This window comes from Simochromis diagramma, unplaced genomic scaffold (assembly GCF_900408965.1).
Source record: "Simochromis diagramma unplaced genomic scaffold, fSimDia1.1 OVJJ01000370.1, whole genome shotgun sequence".
NCBI lineage: Eukaryota > Metazoa > Chordata > Actinopteri > Cichliformes > Cichlidae > Simochromis > Simochromis diagramma.
The window spans coordinates 151,589-167,851 of record NW_024387012.1 but is presented as its reverse complement, the minus strand read 5'-3'; the positions used below and the strand labels follow the sequence as shown (position 1 = coordinate 167,851).

The 16,263-nt window shown below is 43.9% G+C and overlaps 1 protein-coding gene across 1 annotated transcript; it reads right to left on the bottom strand.

Moving 5' to 3' along the window:
* Positions 1-3,802: 3,802 nt before the first annotated feature.
* Positions 3,803-15,509, bottom strand: LOC120739381. The gene is made up of 8 exons (XM_040041141.1): positions 12,873-15,509; positions 11,982-12,287; positions 9,302-9,577; positions 9,106-9,201; positions 9,009-9,024; positions 4,251-4,318; positions 4,096-4,146; positions 3,803-4,003 (listed from the first exon to the last, which is right to left on the bottom strand). The coding sequence occupies exons 1-8, from the start codon at positions 12,973-12,975 to the stop codon at positions 3,969-3,971; spliced, it is 951 nt and encodes a 316-aa protein (XP_039897075.1). The 5' UTR covers positions 12,976-15,509; the 3' UTR covers positions 3,803-3,968.
* Between the last annotated feature and the right edge of the window lie 754 nt (positions 15,510-16,263).

Genomic DNA, 16,263 nt, shown 5'->3' with positions numbered 1-16,263 from the left:
AGCCAGTGCCCTCACGCTCTGGAGGCACGGAAGAGCTAATCAGTCCACCGCTTCATCCACCACCTGATCCAGCCTTTCACGCACTAGCTCTATCCCTGGTTAGATTAGCTGAAGTGTCCCCTGCTCAGGCACCGGCCTTACTAGCTCAGGCTGTAGCTTTATCTCCCTCATTAGCCCAGTCTGTAGCCCAGCCATTAGCCACACCAACCTCAGCTCCGTCGTCAGCCTCACCTGCTGTTCAGCTTCCACTCCTGTCAGTTCCCTCACCTGCTGTTCAGCTTCCACTCCTGTCAGTTCCCTCGCCTGCTGTTCAGCTTCCACTCCTGTCAGTTCCCTCGCCTGCTGTTCAGCTTCCACTCCTGTCAGTTCCCTCGCCTGCTGTTCAGCTTCCACTCCTGTCAGTTCCCTCGCCTGCTGTCCAGTCTCCCGTAGCTCAGTCGCCTGCTGTCCAGTCTCCCGTAGCTCAGTCGCCTGCTGTCCAGTCTCCCGTAGCTCAGTCGCCTCCTGTCCAGTCTCCCGTAGCTCAGTCGCCTCCTGTCCAGTCACCCGTAGCCCAGTCGCCTCCTGTCCAGTCTCCCGTAGTCCAGTCTCCTCCTGTCCAGTCAGTCCAGTCGCCCGTCCACCAACCTGTTCAGTACCCAGAGCCTGCTGTGAGCTACCCTGCTGCTCAGCCAGGGGTTTCCGCACCCGCTGGCCCGGCCGCTCCTCAGCCAGGGGTTTCCGCACCCGCTGGCCCGGCCGCTCCTCAGCCAGGGGTTTCCGCACCCGCTGGCCCGGCCGCTCCTCAGCCAGGGGTTTCCGCACCCGCTGGCCCGGCCGCTCCTCAGCCAGGGGTTTCCGCACCCGCTGGCCCGGCCGCTCCTCAGCCAGGGGTTTCCGCACCCGCTGGCCCTGTCCTGTGTGTGCCAGGGGCTCCAGTGCCCACTGGTTCTGAGACCGTTTTCGCTGGAGGGCCCGAGGAGCCCGTCCGGCAACCTTCTCCGTCAGCTGGGGGTTCAGGAGAACCGCACCAGCCTCATGCCTCGTCAGCTGGAGGGCCCGAGGAGCCCGTCCGGCAACCTTCTCCGTCAGCTGGGGGTTCAGGGGAACCGCACCAGCCTCATGCCTCGTCAGCTGGAGGGCCCGAGGAGCCCGTCGGCAACCTTCTCCGTCAGCTGGGGTTCAGGGGAACCGCACCAGCCTCATGCCTCGTCAGCTGGAGGGCCCGAGGAGCCCGTCCGGCAACCTTCCTCGTCAGCTGGAGGGCCCGAGGAGCCCGTCCGGCCACCACCAGACTCTGCCTCTGCTTCGCCTGGTCCGGCCTCAGACTCTGCCTCTGCCTCTGCTTCGCCTGGTCCGGCCTCAGACTCTGCCTCTGCTTCGCCTGGTCCGGCCTCAGACTCTGCCTCTGCTTCGCCTGGTCCGGCCTCAGACTCTGCCTCTGCTTCGCCTGGTCCGGCCTCAGACTCGGCCTCTGCTTCGCCTGGTCCTACAGCTGCTCCTCAGTCTCCGCCGGCTCCCGTGCCGCCTCCTGCAGCTGCTCCTCGGCCGCCTTCTCCTCGTCGCCGGCGTGGTCGGCCACCGGACCGTCCTCGCCTGGGTGGCCGCCGTTGCCTTCCGCACGGCCGGCCCCCGGACCGTCTTCGTCCTGGGTGGCCGCCGTTGCCTCCCACGGCCGGCCCCCGGACCGTCTTCGTCTGGGTGGCCGCCGTTGCCTTCCGCACGGCCGGCCCCCGGACCGTCTTCGCCTGAGTGGCCGCCGTTGCCTTCCGCACGGCCGGCCCCCTGAACTGTCTCTGTGTGGACTCCGTCCCTCCGTCCTGGGCCCCCTCCGCCCGCCCTGTTCTGGTTTTTTTTTTTTTTTTTTTTTCTCTTTTGGCCGTCGGGTGCCGGCCTTGGTCGGGGGGGTACTGTCAGGGTTCCTGGGTCGGTGACCCAGTATTTTCAGTTCTTGTTCACTGTTTATCTACTGCCTGTTCCACTTCCTGTTTTATTGTGTTAGCCTTGGTCTGTGTGCGTTATGTTCAGTCCTCTTCCCATTAGTTCATTATGTTCAGCTGTGTACTCACCGGTCTCTCATTATCACCAGTCTGTGTATTTAAGCCCTCTGTTTCTACCCATTCACTGTCGTGTCATTGATGATGTCGTTCAGTTCAGTTAAGTCAGCCAGCCATTCAGTCGTCCAGCCAGCCAGCCATTGTCTACCTCTGTTCTGTTCATCCACTCCTTATAATAAACCGTCACCAGTCTTCACCTACCTGCGAGTCCTGCGTTTGGGTTCCTTCCTCCTCGCCTCCACACAACGCCTGACATCAGTAAACATTTAAAAAGCCCCGCTAAGCATTGCTTTCTCATTCTCAATATGTAAAGGAAAGCAATGCATATTTTCTTGTTATGTCTGCAGTGTTTCTGATCTTGCTTGCATGATAAGGCTTTTAATAGCACAAAGCTTAACCAGACTTTGTGGCTTGGGTGGGGACTTGGTATACAAGGAAGTAAACGACAAACAAACAACATTATTTCTATGCAGCGTGCTCAGAACAGAAATGACATGATATTGCTGAAGTTATTGTTTTAAAAATAAAATTAGGACTATTTGTATATAATATGTAGGAACTCCTGTTTGTGAAAAAAACAAAACAAAAAATGTATTCTTATTTGTCTGCCAACATTACATATTGTTACAACTTTGCACCGTCATGCAAGAGGAATAATCAGACACTGGATGCTGCTGACATGTTTGTTGTGAATGAACTCAGTTCTACCACTGCACTTTGTCTGTTTAAACTGATGTGTTAACATTGTCTAACTGCTGCTTCCTCATAGCTCAGCAAACTAGCTGCAGAAGTGACAAACTAACAGTACATGACTAATAGCAAAAATGTATCTACAGTATTATATGAATCATCTGATTAAAACAACACACTTCCGCAGCTGATCCGACACATTATTGTGTCCTCAGAAACAATTCCATTTTTTTTTATGTCTATTATGTTTTATTCAACTTCTGTGTTTTATTGAATTTCCATTGTGTTTCATATGCTTCTGTTGCACTTTTCTGTTTTTTTTTATTTTTCTATTTGTCTTCTTAAATTTCAGTCTGTTTGACCCTGGCTCCCTTGAAGTCTGGCTCCTCTGAACCAAAATATAAATATATGAAGTGTTACTGAAGACCTCTGCACTGTACTGTATTATATAAAAATAAATATAGGAAATATGTATTAACTATTACCTATTAATATCTATATAGTATTTTATCAAGGGTAAATAATAGATTCGAATAGAACAGATCTTTATTGTCAGTGTTACAAGAATAATGAAACACAGTTTGTCATCTTTCTGTTAGCAGCATGTAGATTTTTACATTAAAATTCCTTTAGAATAAGAGAAAAAAAGACTTAAAGTTTGAGAGGTATCTACACAGGGAATGTATGTAACAACATAAGTATCTACACAGATATGTACAAGTTATATACAAGTTATATATGTAATAAAGGAGCACATGCAATATAAGGTGCAATGTGGTCAGTGGTAGTGCACTTTGAGTTCTTCACACAAAACTTTTTGCAAACAACATTCCTTCCTCTAGTCTTACTAGTCTAGTCCTAATCGGTAGGACTAGAGGAAGGAATGTTGTTTGCAAAAAAAATTATGAAATTATGTAAATGTCCATAAATATTAACAGCACAGTTAATCTTCAATCTGGGTAGAGAGGGGGTGGTGGAAATAATGCACACCACAGTAGAAAAAAAAAACCAAATCAGTTTCTCACCATCAGCATTTGTGTAGAAGCGTGCACTGAGAACTAAAACAAAGACTGGAATCTCATCAGACAGGTTTATTAAACATTTCCAACTTAGACAAAAGCAGAGATCAGATAATACATTTCTTATTCATAAATGACTTGCCAAACATAATATAGGCATTTACAATCCTGAAAAAATAAATTTCAGAACATGTTCTTGGACATCTTAAATGTTGCAGCTCGTCTAGTCTGATTTGATGCACTGTATTTGTGATCCAGCTGAAATACAGCGAGAATAGTTTAAGAATGTCACTACTGAATTGCATGAAATCTCAGAGTTTTCATTTATTACTTTCATTGTCATACTTTACCTGGTCCAGCATCTTCAGATCCTCTAACTGTCTCATAAACACAACGATCACCTGCAAGTTAATAACAGTTAACAACATTAAATGATCTAACGTTTAATCATTCTTTAAGAGTTTAATGTGACCGATCAGAGCACGTAAACAGTGTTAGACCTGACCGTGGGAAAGAGCCGAGTACACATGTTGTTGATTTTCTTCCTGGTTGATTGTTTCAGACTGTGTGAGCCTGAAATAAGTAAAATATTTTATTATTAGTAGAACAAAAGTATTTATTATATTACTGCTGTTGATGAGTTTCAACAACTGTCACGTCTGCTGTGGCAGATGGCGTGGATTGGAGAGAGTGTGGACCCAAATGCAGACAACAGAGATGGAGAGGAATGTTGAGAGAAAGCAAAGAAAAGCTGATGGGAGAATGCGATAAACTAATGGAAACCTAAACTGTTTCAGTTCAGCGTTCAATACAATCCTCGCCTCACAACTCATCAGGACACTGACAGACCTGGGCATCAGTTCCCTCATGTGAATGGTTACTGGACTTCCTGACCAACCGCCCCCAATATGTCTGGCTGGATAACCACTGCTCATCTACAATCACAATGAACACCGGTGTACCACAAGGCTGTGTGATGAGCCCTTCCCTCTACTCCCTCTCCACCCATGACTGCAGACCTGCCGATGGTTCCAACACCATCATTAAGTTTGCAGATGACACCACGGTGATTGGCCTCATCAATGACAACGATGAGGCCGCCTACAGGGAGGAGGTGGATCGTCTGGCTGAGTGGTGTGAAACAAACAACCTGCTGCTCAACACTGAGAAGACCAAGGAGCTTATAGTGGACTACAGGAGGAATGCTGACCCACATCCACCCATCCACATTAAAGGGACGGCTGTGGAGCGTGTGAGCAGCTTCAAGTTCCTGGGAGTCCACATCTCCAAGGATCTCACCTGGACGACCAACTGCTCCAAGCTGGTCAAGAAGGCTTACCTGCGCCTTATTTTCCTAAGGACTCTGAGGAAGAACCACCTGTCCTCAGACATCCTGGTGCACTTCTATCGCTGCACCATTGAGAGCATCCTGACCAACTGTATAACAGTCTGGTACGGGAACTGCTCTGCCTCGGACCGGAAGGCGTTGCAGAGGGTCGTGAAAACTGCCCAGCGCATCGCCGGAGCACCACTTCCTGCCATAAATGACAACTATAGGAAGCGGTGTCTGAAAAGGGCTGGGAAAATCATCAAAGACCCCAGTCACCCAGCACATGGACTCTTCATCCTCCTGCCCTCTGGGAGGCGTTACAGGAGCCTCCAGACTAAGACCACCAGGTACCGGAACAGCTTCTTCCCCACAGCTGTCAGACTCCTGAACTCTGCCTTCTGACATCTGACCCACATTAAACTCATGGACTGAACATACACACACCCACAACCACCTACACACACACACAATGGACAAAAACAAACAAATGGAAAACTATACCCTAATACGTCTGTGAAGGTTCTCAGTCATCCAGGTCATCGTAGTCAAAGGAGCTTGCAAAGAAAAGCGTCTGGACTTCTTTAAGTTACTTGAAGACGTTTCACCTCTCATCCGAGAAGCTTCTTCAGTTCTAAGGTCAAATGGTGGATAAAATAAATAAAATTAATAAATTATCACAGATGGAAGCAGAGCAAATCAGGATGAAAGTCTCAGCCACGCTCTCCAGTGCCAAAGTCCCTCCATCCAACCTCACAATACAGGAAAAGAAGGCCGTCGCTTCCCTGAGCAAAGACCACAACATCACTGTTTTACCAGCTGATAAGGGAAGATGCACCGTGGTCCTAAACACTACAGATTACCGTACAAAGATCACTACTCTCCTCAGTGACAACAATACCTACGAAGCCTTAAAGAGAGACCCCACAAGCAGCTACAAAAAGAAAGTTATAGCTTGCCTTCAAGACTTTGAAAAGGACAAAATTATTGACCGCCTTACATATCACCGCCTTTACCCAGGGGATGCCATACCCTGCATCTACGGACTTCCTAAAATCCACAAGGAAGCTGTCCCACTCAGACCCATAGTCAGTAGCATAAACTCAGCCACTTACAACATTGCTAAACACCTTGCTAGCATCCTTGCTCCTCTCGTGGGGAACACCCCACACCACATCAAGAACTCCACCGACTTCACCGACAAGGTCCAGAAACTTACCCTGGATCCAGATGAAATCATGGTGTCCTTTGATGTAGTCTCTCTCTTTTCACTTGCATACCCACCACGGAGGCCGTGGAGACTGTCAGAAAACGACTACAAGAAGACAGCTCCTTGGAGGACAGGACCAACTTCACACCCGATCAGATTTGCACACTGTTAGACCTCTGCCTCACCACTACATATTTCAAATACAATGAAGGCTTTTACAGACAAAAACATGTCTGTGCCATGGGCTCCCCCGTGTCACCTATTGTAGCCAACCTTTACATGGAGGAAGTGGAAAGGAAGGCTCTTGGCTCTTTCAAAGGTAGAGTACCCAGCCACTGGTACAGATATGTAGACGACACCTGGGTCAAAATCAAGACACAAGAAGTGGAATCCTTCACTGCGCACATTAACGCTGTGGATAAAAACATCAAGTTCACCAGGGAAGACACAAAGGACGACTGTTTGCCTTTCCTGGACTGCGCTGTGCACATTGAAGAGAACGGCAAACTCAACATTGAAGTTTACCGGAAGCCCACACACACGGACCAGTACCTCCTCTTTGACTCCCATCACCCTCTGGAACACAAACTTGGAGTAATTAGGACCCTACACCACCGGGCAGAACATGTTCCCTCTAAGCCTGAAGGAAAAAAGAAGAAACACACACATGTAAAGGAAGCACTCAAAACGTGCGGCTATCCTAAATGGGCGTTCTTAAAGTCAGCAAAGAGGCACAGAAAAGAAGATCAGACACCAGCGAGGGAGGATAAGAAGGACAGACGCAACAACATTGTCATCCCCTATGTAGCCGGTGTATCAGAAAAACTCAGGAGAGTTCTCTCCAAGCATGACATCCCGGTGCATTTCAGACCCAGCAACACGCTCAGACAAAAACTGGTTCACCCGAAAGACAAAACGCCAAAACACAGACTTAACAATGTGGTGTATGCTGTACAGTGCAGCGAGGAATGCCCAGACCTCTACATTGGAGAGACCAAACAGCCACTTCACAAGCGCATGGCACAACACAGAAGAGCCACCTCCACAGGACAAGACTCAGCAGTCCATCTGCATCTTAAGGATAAAGGACACTCTTTCGAGAATACCAATGTTCACATTTTGGACAGAGAGGACAGATGGTTTGAAAGAGGAGTGAAAGAAGCCATCTATGTCCACTGTGAGCGACCATCTTTGAACAGAGGCGGGGGTTTACGACACCAACTCTCTGCCATCTATAATCCAGTTTTGAGATCCCTTCCCAGACGCCTTAACGCCCACTCACATCCTGGGCCATCTGATCTCAGGAATTCGCATGATAAGGTGGGGCCAGGTTTCACAATGAACACACCCGAAACCCTGGCTGATTGGGACCCACACCCAGTTTCACACCTTGGCTCAGGCGATTAGAGGATCATCAGGGGGTCCTTTTGTCCCTCTGTGGGGGGGTTACTCCCACTAGGTTTATATCTGGGACTCTCCACCATTTGACCTTAGAACTGAAGAAGCTTCTCGGATGAGAGGTGAAACGTCTTCAAGTAACTTAAAGAAGTCCAGACGCTTTTCTTTGCAAGCTCCTTTGACTATACCCTAATACACACAAAAATAACATGGACTGAACCACCACTACTGTAAATGCTGTATAGACAATCATTCTGTACAATAGAATAATTATAATTCTACAACTGTTTACAACCGTTTATAACTTGCATAGCTCATATTTCTGTATAGCTTTATATTTCATATTTCGGTGTAGTTTTCATATTTATATCCTGTTCACAGCCTGTACACACTTATAGTTATAGCATATTCATAACATACCCTCATACTGTGTACATTGCAGCATACCCATAATAGACCCGTATTTTGTACCCTCATACTTATAATAATATATATCTATATAATATACCGTATAGATATATAGATATATCTATATATCTATATTATTGCTAAAGCACTTTCTGGATGGATGCAAACTGCATTTCGTTGGCTTGTACTTGTGATGTGCAATGACAATAAAGTTGAATTCTGTTACATTCTTACTGTGGAAGGTTAAACATAAAAACACAAGAGGCATAGAAAAACTACACAGAAACCTGAAACACGAAACCTGGAACTGAGAATGAGGAACTTGAGACCTGGTAAAACCTGGGACTTGGGAAACATGAGAGAGGTAAGCAGAAAGAAAAAAAAAGGGACTAAATACACAAGAATAATGGGGGGCTTGGAAACAGGAGGGAACAGAGCTCATACTAATCAGAAACAAAGAAACGGGTAGGAAGCAAAACTGAATAAACTAAGGGAAAAACAACTGAATTTTTTATTTCGAGCATGCAAATATAACTGAAACAACAAGAGAAAAGAAGAAAAAAACTTTAAAACCAATAGGTTTAATCAATATCTCTATGTCTACACGATGTGTGTGCTCGAAAAGGAGTAGGATGAAGTTTACACTTTTTCTGTTCCTACTGAGGAACAATCAAAATAAAACAGGAAACATGAGACAAAGCCTGAGACGTGAACAGACATAAGAACATAACTGGGTCGATGTGACACATAGAAAACAAGAGAGGCACAGTAACAAAATCTAAAGACTAGAAATCACAAAATACTAAAAATAACTAAGGGAGGTAGAAATACAGAAAACGAAAACATGAAAAAACACAAATCAAAGAGTATGAAAAAAACAGAAAAAATTTCGTCCCCACACCCAGGACCATGACACTGACCTTTTGTGACATAGACCTGAAAAAAAAGTAAGAAAAAAGTATTATGGGATTACGAGATTAAGAGACCATTTTTAATAGTAGCAACAAAAAATCTTACGCTTTATGCAGTAAAGCAGAAAGAGCAACAGTAGAGTGATCAATATTCCAGTAAACAGCCCAGCAATGAACATCACAAGAGAAGAAGAGCTGCACTCTGAAATCACAAACAAAAATTAAAAAAAATATTTAATTATTTTAATAAATTATTAAAACAGAACAGTTATATTGTATTCACAACCTCACTCTCCACATACCTGTTTCTTTTCTGAGTGAATGATCTTTGCTGCACTTCACTGTTTGAAATGCAGACTTCTCACTGACATGATTGGAAACTGTGCAGGTGACATTGGTCTCTCCATCCTGCTCCCTGATGATGTATTGTTGCCTGGGACCAGTTAGTGTTTGTTTTCCTACAGTCCACTTGTAGCTGACATCACCAGTTGTGCTGCACTCCAGCAGAACTTTACATGATTCATTACAAGCCTCCCAGGTAGAATTGATTTTTATGACAGGCTGCTTAGTTATGGGCTCTAATGAGAAGTCAAAAGGAGAGAGAAAGTGTGTCACGTCACATTTTACATCACATATATGTCTGTGCAGAGTTCTACAAATGTATTATACTGTGTATTATATAAAGTTAGTCCAATCTGAAACCGAGTGATGTTTTGTTGTTGGACTTCTGTGCAAACCACAGTTTGGACAAAGCTATGTTTGAACATAAGAGTTTCCATAAGTGCACGTGGCGCCAGGACGATCTAGGACGCAGGTCAATGATCGACTTTGTAATCGTATCACCAGACCTGCAGCCATATGTTCTAGACACTTGGGTAAAGAGAGGGGCTGAGCTGTCAACTGATCACTACCTGGTAGTGATTTGGATCAGGTGGCGGGGAAGAACACTGGACAGACCTGGGGCACCTAAACATATAGTGAGGGTGTGCTGGAAATGCCTAGCAGAGGTTCCAGTCCACAAGGTGGTTGGTGCCTGTCCTGGTGGTAACCAACCAGAGGTGACACCAGAGGTGACACCAGAGGTGAAGGGAGCCACCAAGCTGAAGGAGTCCTTGGCTTGATTAGCCTGTGGGGCAGCTTATAGGTACTGACGGGCCAAGTGGAACGCGGTTTAGCAGTGGCTGAAGCAGTGCTCTACCTGCACTGTGTATAGTGTTCCACTTGGCCTGTCGATCAGCACTGCTGACTTCAACTGAGAACATTTTCTGGTGGTGGAAGGAATACTTAAGGACCTCCTTAATCCATCTGGCAAGTCTTCCCTAGAGGAAGCAGAGTCTGCTGAGTGTAAAAGCGCTCAGTTTACTGGTCGATCTACGCCCCTACCCTCACCTATGGTCACGAGCTGTGGGTAGTGTCCTAAAGGATGAGATCACGGATGCAAGCAGCAGAAATGAGCTTCCTTCGAAGGGTGGCTGGCCTCTCCCTTAGAGATAGGGTGAGACGTTCGGCCAACCAGAAGGGACTCAGAGTAGAGTTGCTGCTCCTCCACAGCGAAAGGAGCCAGTTGAGGTTGGTTATGGTTATCTGACAAGAATGCCTCCTGGGTGAGGTGTTCTGGGCATGTCCCACCAGGAGAAGGCCCTGGTGGGACAGACCCAGGCAGACCCAGGCCAACTGGCCTGGGAACGCGTTGGTGTTCCCCTGGACAAGCTGGAGGAGGTGGCTGGATAGAGGGAGGTCTGGGTTTCTCTGCTTAGGCTGCTGCCCTTGCGGCCTGGCCCCAGATAATTGGAAGAAGATGGATTGATGGATAGTTCAATCAGCAAGAACAAACTTCATTAAATCCAGACAAGTACTGTTTATTGCTGTGTCTGTTGGTCACATTTAGCCTAAAATGTGATAAATAAATTTTAAAAAAAAAAGCAGAAAATCAAAAATCTGCTCACGCAGGGCAGCAATGATGCAAACAACACTGCAATTTTGGAGCCACAAGATATAACAGGCCCACTGTTCATGTAGTTATAAATACTCGACTAGGGAGGACACATTTGCAACGAACAGTTAGGACAGTGAACATGAGACTTATTTTAATCAGAAAAACTAATGCTCTTACAATATATAATCTTTAACATGTTTATTTTTTTCTTTAATGTAGATGTTCCAGTTTTAGAATTTACATATTTTTATGACTTTAAAGCCACCACTACCTTTAGTAATACCACATTTGAGAACCCACAAGAAAAATACACTGCAAAGCCTCTTGACATGTCCCTTTCTTAATATGAGAAGCACTCCTGACCTCAGAGTCAGTGAGGCAAACAAATGCAACACGTCGCAAACATGTGGACTTACAACGGAGGCAGACCCAGAGCAGCAGCACAATGATGTGAATGAAGTAACTACGATACATACAAATACTGTTTACCACTGTGTCATGTTGTCATGCTCGCTGGGTTGGACCCAGGGTTAGAGTCTACTTGTGTGATTCCTATTTTTCCTGTGTCATGTTATATCCTCCAGCAGTCTGCATATTAAATTCAATTTTGTTTATAAAGCGTCAAATAACAACAACAGTACCCCAATGTGCTTAAAATTGTAGCGTAAAGACCCTAAAATAAAAATAATAACAGTTTTCCTTCTCTGGTTAAATTCTAGGTGAGTCCAGGTATCTTGGTTTTGTTATATTTATAATGCCTGTCTGATATCTCTGTGTCCTCTTTCCAAGTTTGTTTGCCTTTCTGTCTTTGTGTCAAGTTGGTCTTTCTTTTTCTTCCGGTTTTATTTTAGAGTCAGACAGTGTAAGTTCCTGTTTGTCAGCTCCTGCCTCATGCCAAGTTTATTCTCAGCAGTAAAGCTGCTTTTAAGTTTACTTCTCATTTTTCAAAGAAGAAAGAAAAACTCATGAGCTCACAAGGAGACTTTTTATTAACAGTAATCAAGGACTTTGTTTAAAAAAAAAAAAGGAAAAAAAAAGTCTCTTACCATGAACTTGCAGAGTGATGGTGACTGAAGGCCTTTGCTCATCATTCACCTCTGAGACAAAAATGAAATCACCAGAATCTTGAAGAGTCAGTTTTCTCACTGTTAAAGTAAAGTCTTCAGGGTTCAGCTCTGATCTGTCCTTAAATGGAGAGTTTTTAGAAACACCCTCATCTTTCTCTGCAACTGTTATTCGTCCATATCTCCACGTTGCTGCAGTCACACCTTCAGTTGGTAAGCCTGATGAAAGCTCCACAGTCTCTCCAACTTTTTTGTGAATGACGTGTTTTCCACTGGAAGCCTCCACATCTGAAAAACATACAAACAACTGAGTATGATATCTATGAAAGTTTAAAGTTCAACATGTGAGTGAACTGGTGAGAGAAACAAGTCCAAATTGCCTGAAACCTTATCGTGAACGTGTGATAGTTAAAGTAAAAACAACAAAATCAGAAAAAACAAAACAAAACAAATCTCTTTACAGAATGTGAACATCATCATACATAAGTGACAACTCTGATATGACTGACTTGGCACAACAAAAATGTAAACATAGCAAAAATGTTTACACACTACGGCTCCATGAAATGTTTTTAGGTGTTTCTCTGTGGACAAGCATGAATTCATAATGTTGTCATTTTCATATAAATGTGACAGCAAATGAATTTAAAAAATGAAATAAAGTGTCAGAAGCTGTTGAATTCAAAAAATGTCTGTTAAAGGTAATTGTTGATTAGCAGCAGTTAGAACAATAATAAATACTTTAGCACAACAATACTCTGAAATGGCAAAGCTGCAGCTATCTGCTGTGTTCTGAACTCACTCATGTACCAGAGTTCATGAGGCAACAAATACAACACATCACTAACATCTGGAAGCAAAAGGTTTACTTACAGTGGAGACAGACCCAGAGCAGCAGCACAATGCTGTGCATGAAGCTACAATAACGTCGTCCAGCAGCCATCACTGGTACACAGCCTCTGTTTCCTCTTCTCATCTGTCAAACTTTTTCTTTACAAGTAAGCACAGAAAAAAATAACAGAATGGGGGAGGTTACCATCAAAATAGAAGCAGAAGAAGTGGTTATAACCTAGCCTGATGTACACAGATCAAAGCAATCACACACTTATTAATTCAACTATTAGACATTAAAGTTACAGTTAAATAAAATATATTTCAGATGATTTTTTAAAAACACTGTTAGGTACAGTTACAGAAAGTAGCCTAAATGTTCAAGGTAATCACTATAAAATCATATTTACATCAAACAATAGCCAGTTTTACTCTGCATTAACATTACAAACTCTGCATTTACTGATACAAACATCTGTATCTGAGCTAGATGTGGAGGTCAGAGATTAGAGTTTCTATATAATAACATTTCAGCAGAAAGAACATAACCACATCCTGTCATCAGATATTTTAAACTGCTGTCCTAAACTTTATTCACTCCTGCATGTCCACAATAGAGTACAGCATGTACTGAGATAATGAATCAGAGAGTGAGGGTGTTTATTGGTTTGAACTTGACTTAAACATTTAAAAAAGCAGCAGCTTTGTTCTGTCATACAAGAGAGATCATCAAGCACTGGCTGCAGCTGACATGTTTGTGGTGAATAAAGTTGCTTCCACCACAGTCACCACTCTGTCTGTGTGTACTGCACGTAAATACTGAGATGCATGAAGAAACGACAGATAAATATTAAAGAACAGTGAGGTGCACAGACAGGATGCTGCTCTCTTCAGGGGAAACGTTTCTTCCCCTGAAGAGAGCAGCCCATGATCAATCCTGTTTTTAAAGGAAATGGTTTTGGTCTAGAGCGATACTGGTGAAACTTTAACCAGTGCATTGGCAAATGTGTTAACAGTTTTTAAGTGCTGCTTCTTCATAGCTCTGCATACTATATAAATAGCTCTTAGTGTGGTGCTTCTGTCAAAGTCATCTGTGGTTATCTGCAACTTTATTTCTCATGAAAGTCAGAACAAAGTGTTTATCTGTAAACACACAAGCATTAAACATAAGTCATAATGTATCAATCAGATCGCTCTGTGATGCTCACACAGCAGATTAACATCATTGTGACTAGTGATCAATGTGAAAAATGTAACAGTATTTTGGGTTAGTGATGCTAGCAGTGGTTTTATGGTTGGAAATGTTTGGTTAACAGATCAACGCACACATATCTCACCAATTCTAACTTTGTGCCCAGTACAAATTTGTACTGACTGCATAACAATGTTCATCCACATGACCCTTAGGTTTAAGATATTGGCTTTTTATTTCTATGCCAAAAAAAAGCTGATGGTTATATTGCTCTGAAACATTGTACACAAATCCATTTGTCTCACAGGACAAACTAATTATTTTGAAATATGAAGAAGTGGAGAGAATGACACTGTTTCTTTCTGCTCATACCACAAACACTCCCTTTCTCTTCTTTCTTCACACAATTTCCGACATCAATTTCAAACTGCTCTACAGTAATTTAAAAATAGTCCTTGATCATTCAGCAGAATCATCTGAGCTGCTCGGAGGCTTATTTCAGGCCTTTCAGGAAAACACTTGTCGAAACCCTGAGACGTCACAGCACCATCTTTGCTAACATTTCAAAAGAGGTCATGCAATCCTGGTTTAAGTAAACTCCAGAGGACAGGAAGTGATCGTCTGCTGCTCTAGGTGCATTACTTAGAGATGCACATCCCTCTTATTCACCATTAATTATGGATTTCTTCTCAGTTGAGGTTACTTTTAAAGTTAGTAATGCCCTTCAGATCACAGTTCAGTGTCACACTGCCCCCTGCTGGTATGGTTGTGCCATCTGCTGTTAGAATGGCTTTAGTTTCAAGTTCTGTTAATAAGTAATTAAATGAACCAAAAAACTGTTGCTTCAAAGAATATGATGCAAAATAAGAAAATACAATAAAAGCTTTTGGAGTCTATCATCATAAAAAAAAGTTTATTTGGGTACATGCACATGTTGGCATTGAAGAAAATGAAATAGAAGACGGTGAGGCTGAGAAAGTTAAATGGGACAAGATGGAAGTGAGGGTGGCACTTAGTAAAATTTGAGTTTTGGAGCAGAGCAGGGCAGCTGGTAAAAACAGAAAAGTAGTCATACTCTCTAGACTAAGAATAGCTCATGATTTAAATTCAACCATTAACCATTAAATTAAACTATTGAGAAACTTAAAAGAGAAATGACAAGAAAATGAAACTGTGCAGCATGTGATGTCTGAATGTAATGAACATAGGAGAACCAGAGAGATTTCCAAGATAAATTACAGAAACAAGGGTCAACAGGAGCTAAGTTTAGGTATTTTATTGTAGAGGGTATGCATGATGGGATTACAGTACTTCTGAAAGTACTGTAATCCTCTCTTTAGTTTTAAGCTAAAGAAAAAATCTAAATTGAGTCTATGGATAAAATGTAATACACATTGCCGGAACCTCACCATGTGACACAGGCGGAAGTAAAGAAAGGAAAGGCACCATTACTGTTACTGCCCCACGTGTGTTGTTGTGTGTGAGCTGTCGCAGTAACAATGCCTCCAGTTCAGTATCTGAGAGAGTTTATCGACAAGCGACTAACTGCTGCTGCTGAACATTTTCTTGGAGTTTGAAAAAAATGATCGTCCAGTACGAGGAAGAGATCAACCGTTGGCGCAGACTGCTGGATATCACCTGGAAACCCGAAATAAAGCTGCACAGGACAGACATCCCACAGCAGCCTGTCTGTAAGGAGAAGGAGGTTCTCCCCGAGCAGCAGCTCTGGAACCAGGAGAGGAGCTCCAGTCTTGACCAGGAGGAACCAGAACCTCCACAGATTAAAGAGGAACAAGAGGAACTGTGCAGTCAGGAGGTGGAGCAGCTGGGACTGAAGGAGGAAACTGATACCTTTATGGTGACTGCTGACTGAGGAAGGAGACCACAGTGAACCAGAAGCAGGCAGGGAGCAGCTCCTCGCTCACAGCTCTGCTGTAGCTGACAGTCAAGAACACAGATTCAAGATCAAGTAGAAAAAGACACAGAAAATCCCACTATGTCAGAGAGCGTGTGTAACTTTGATAAAAGTAGTAAGTCTTTAAAATGTGATGTGTGTGGAAAAGCTTTTAAGTTTAATTATCTAATGAAGAGACATTATACATTTGGGGTGGCTGTGGCTCAGGTGGTAGAGCAGATCAGCTACTGATTATAAGGTCTGCATGTCAAATATCCTTGGGCAAGATACTACAGTAACCCCAAGTTGCCCTCCGATGCGTTCATCGTGGGTGTGAATGTGTGTGA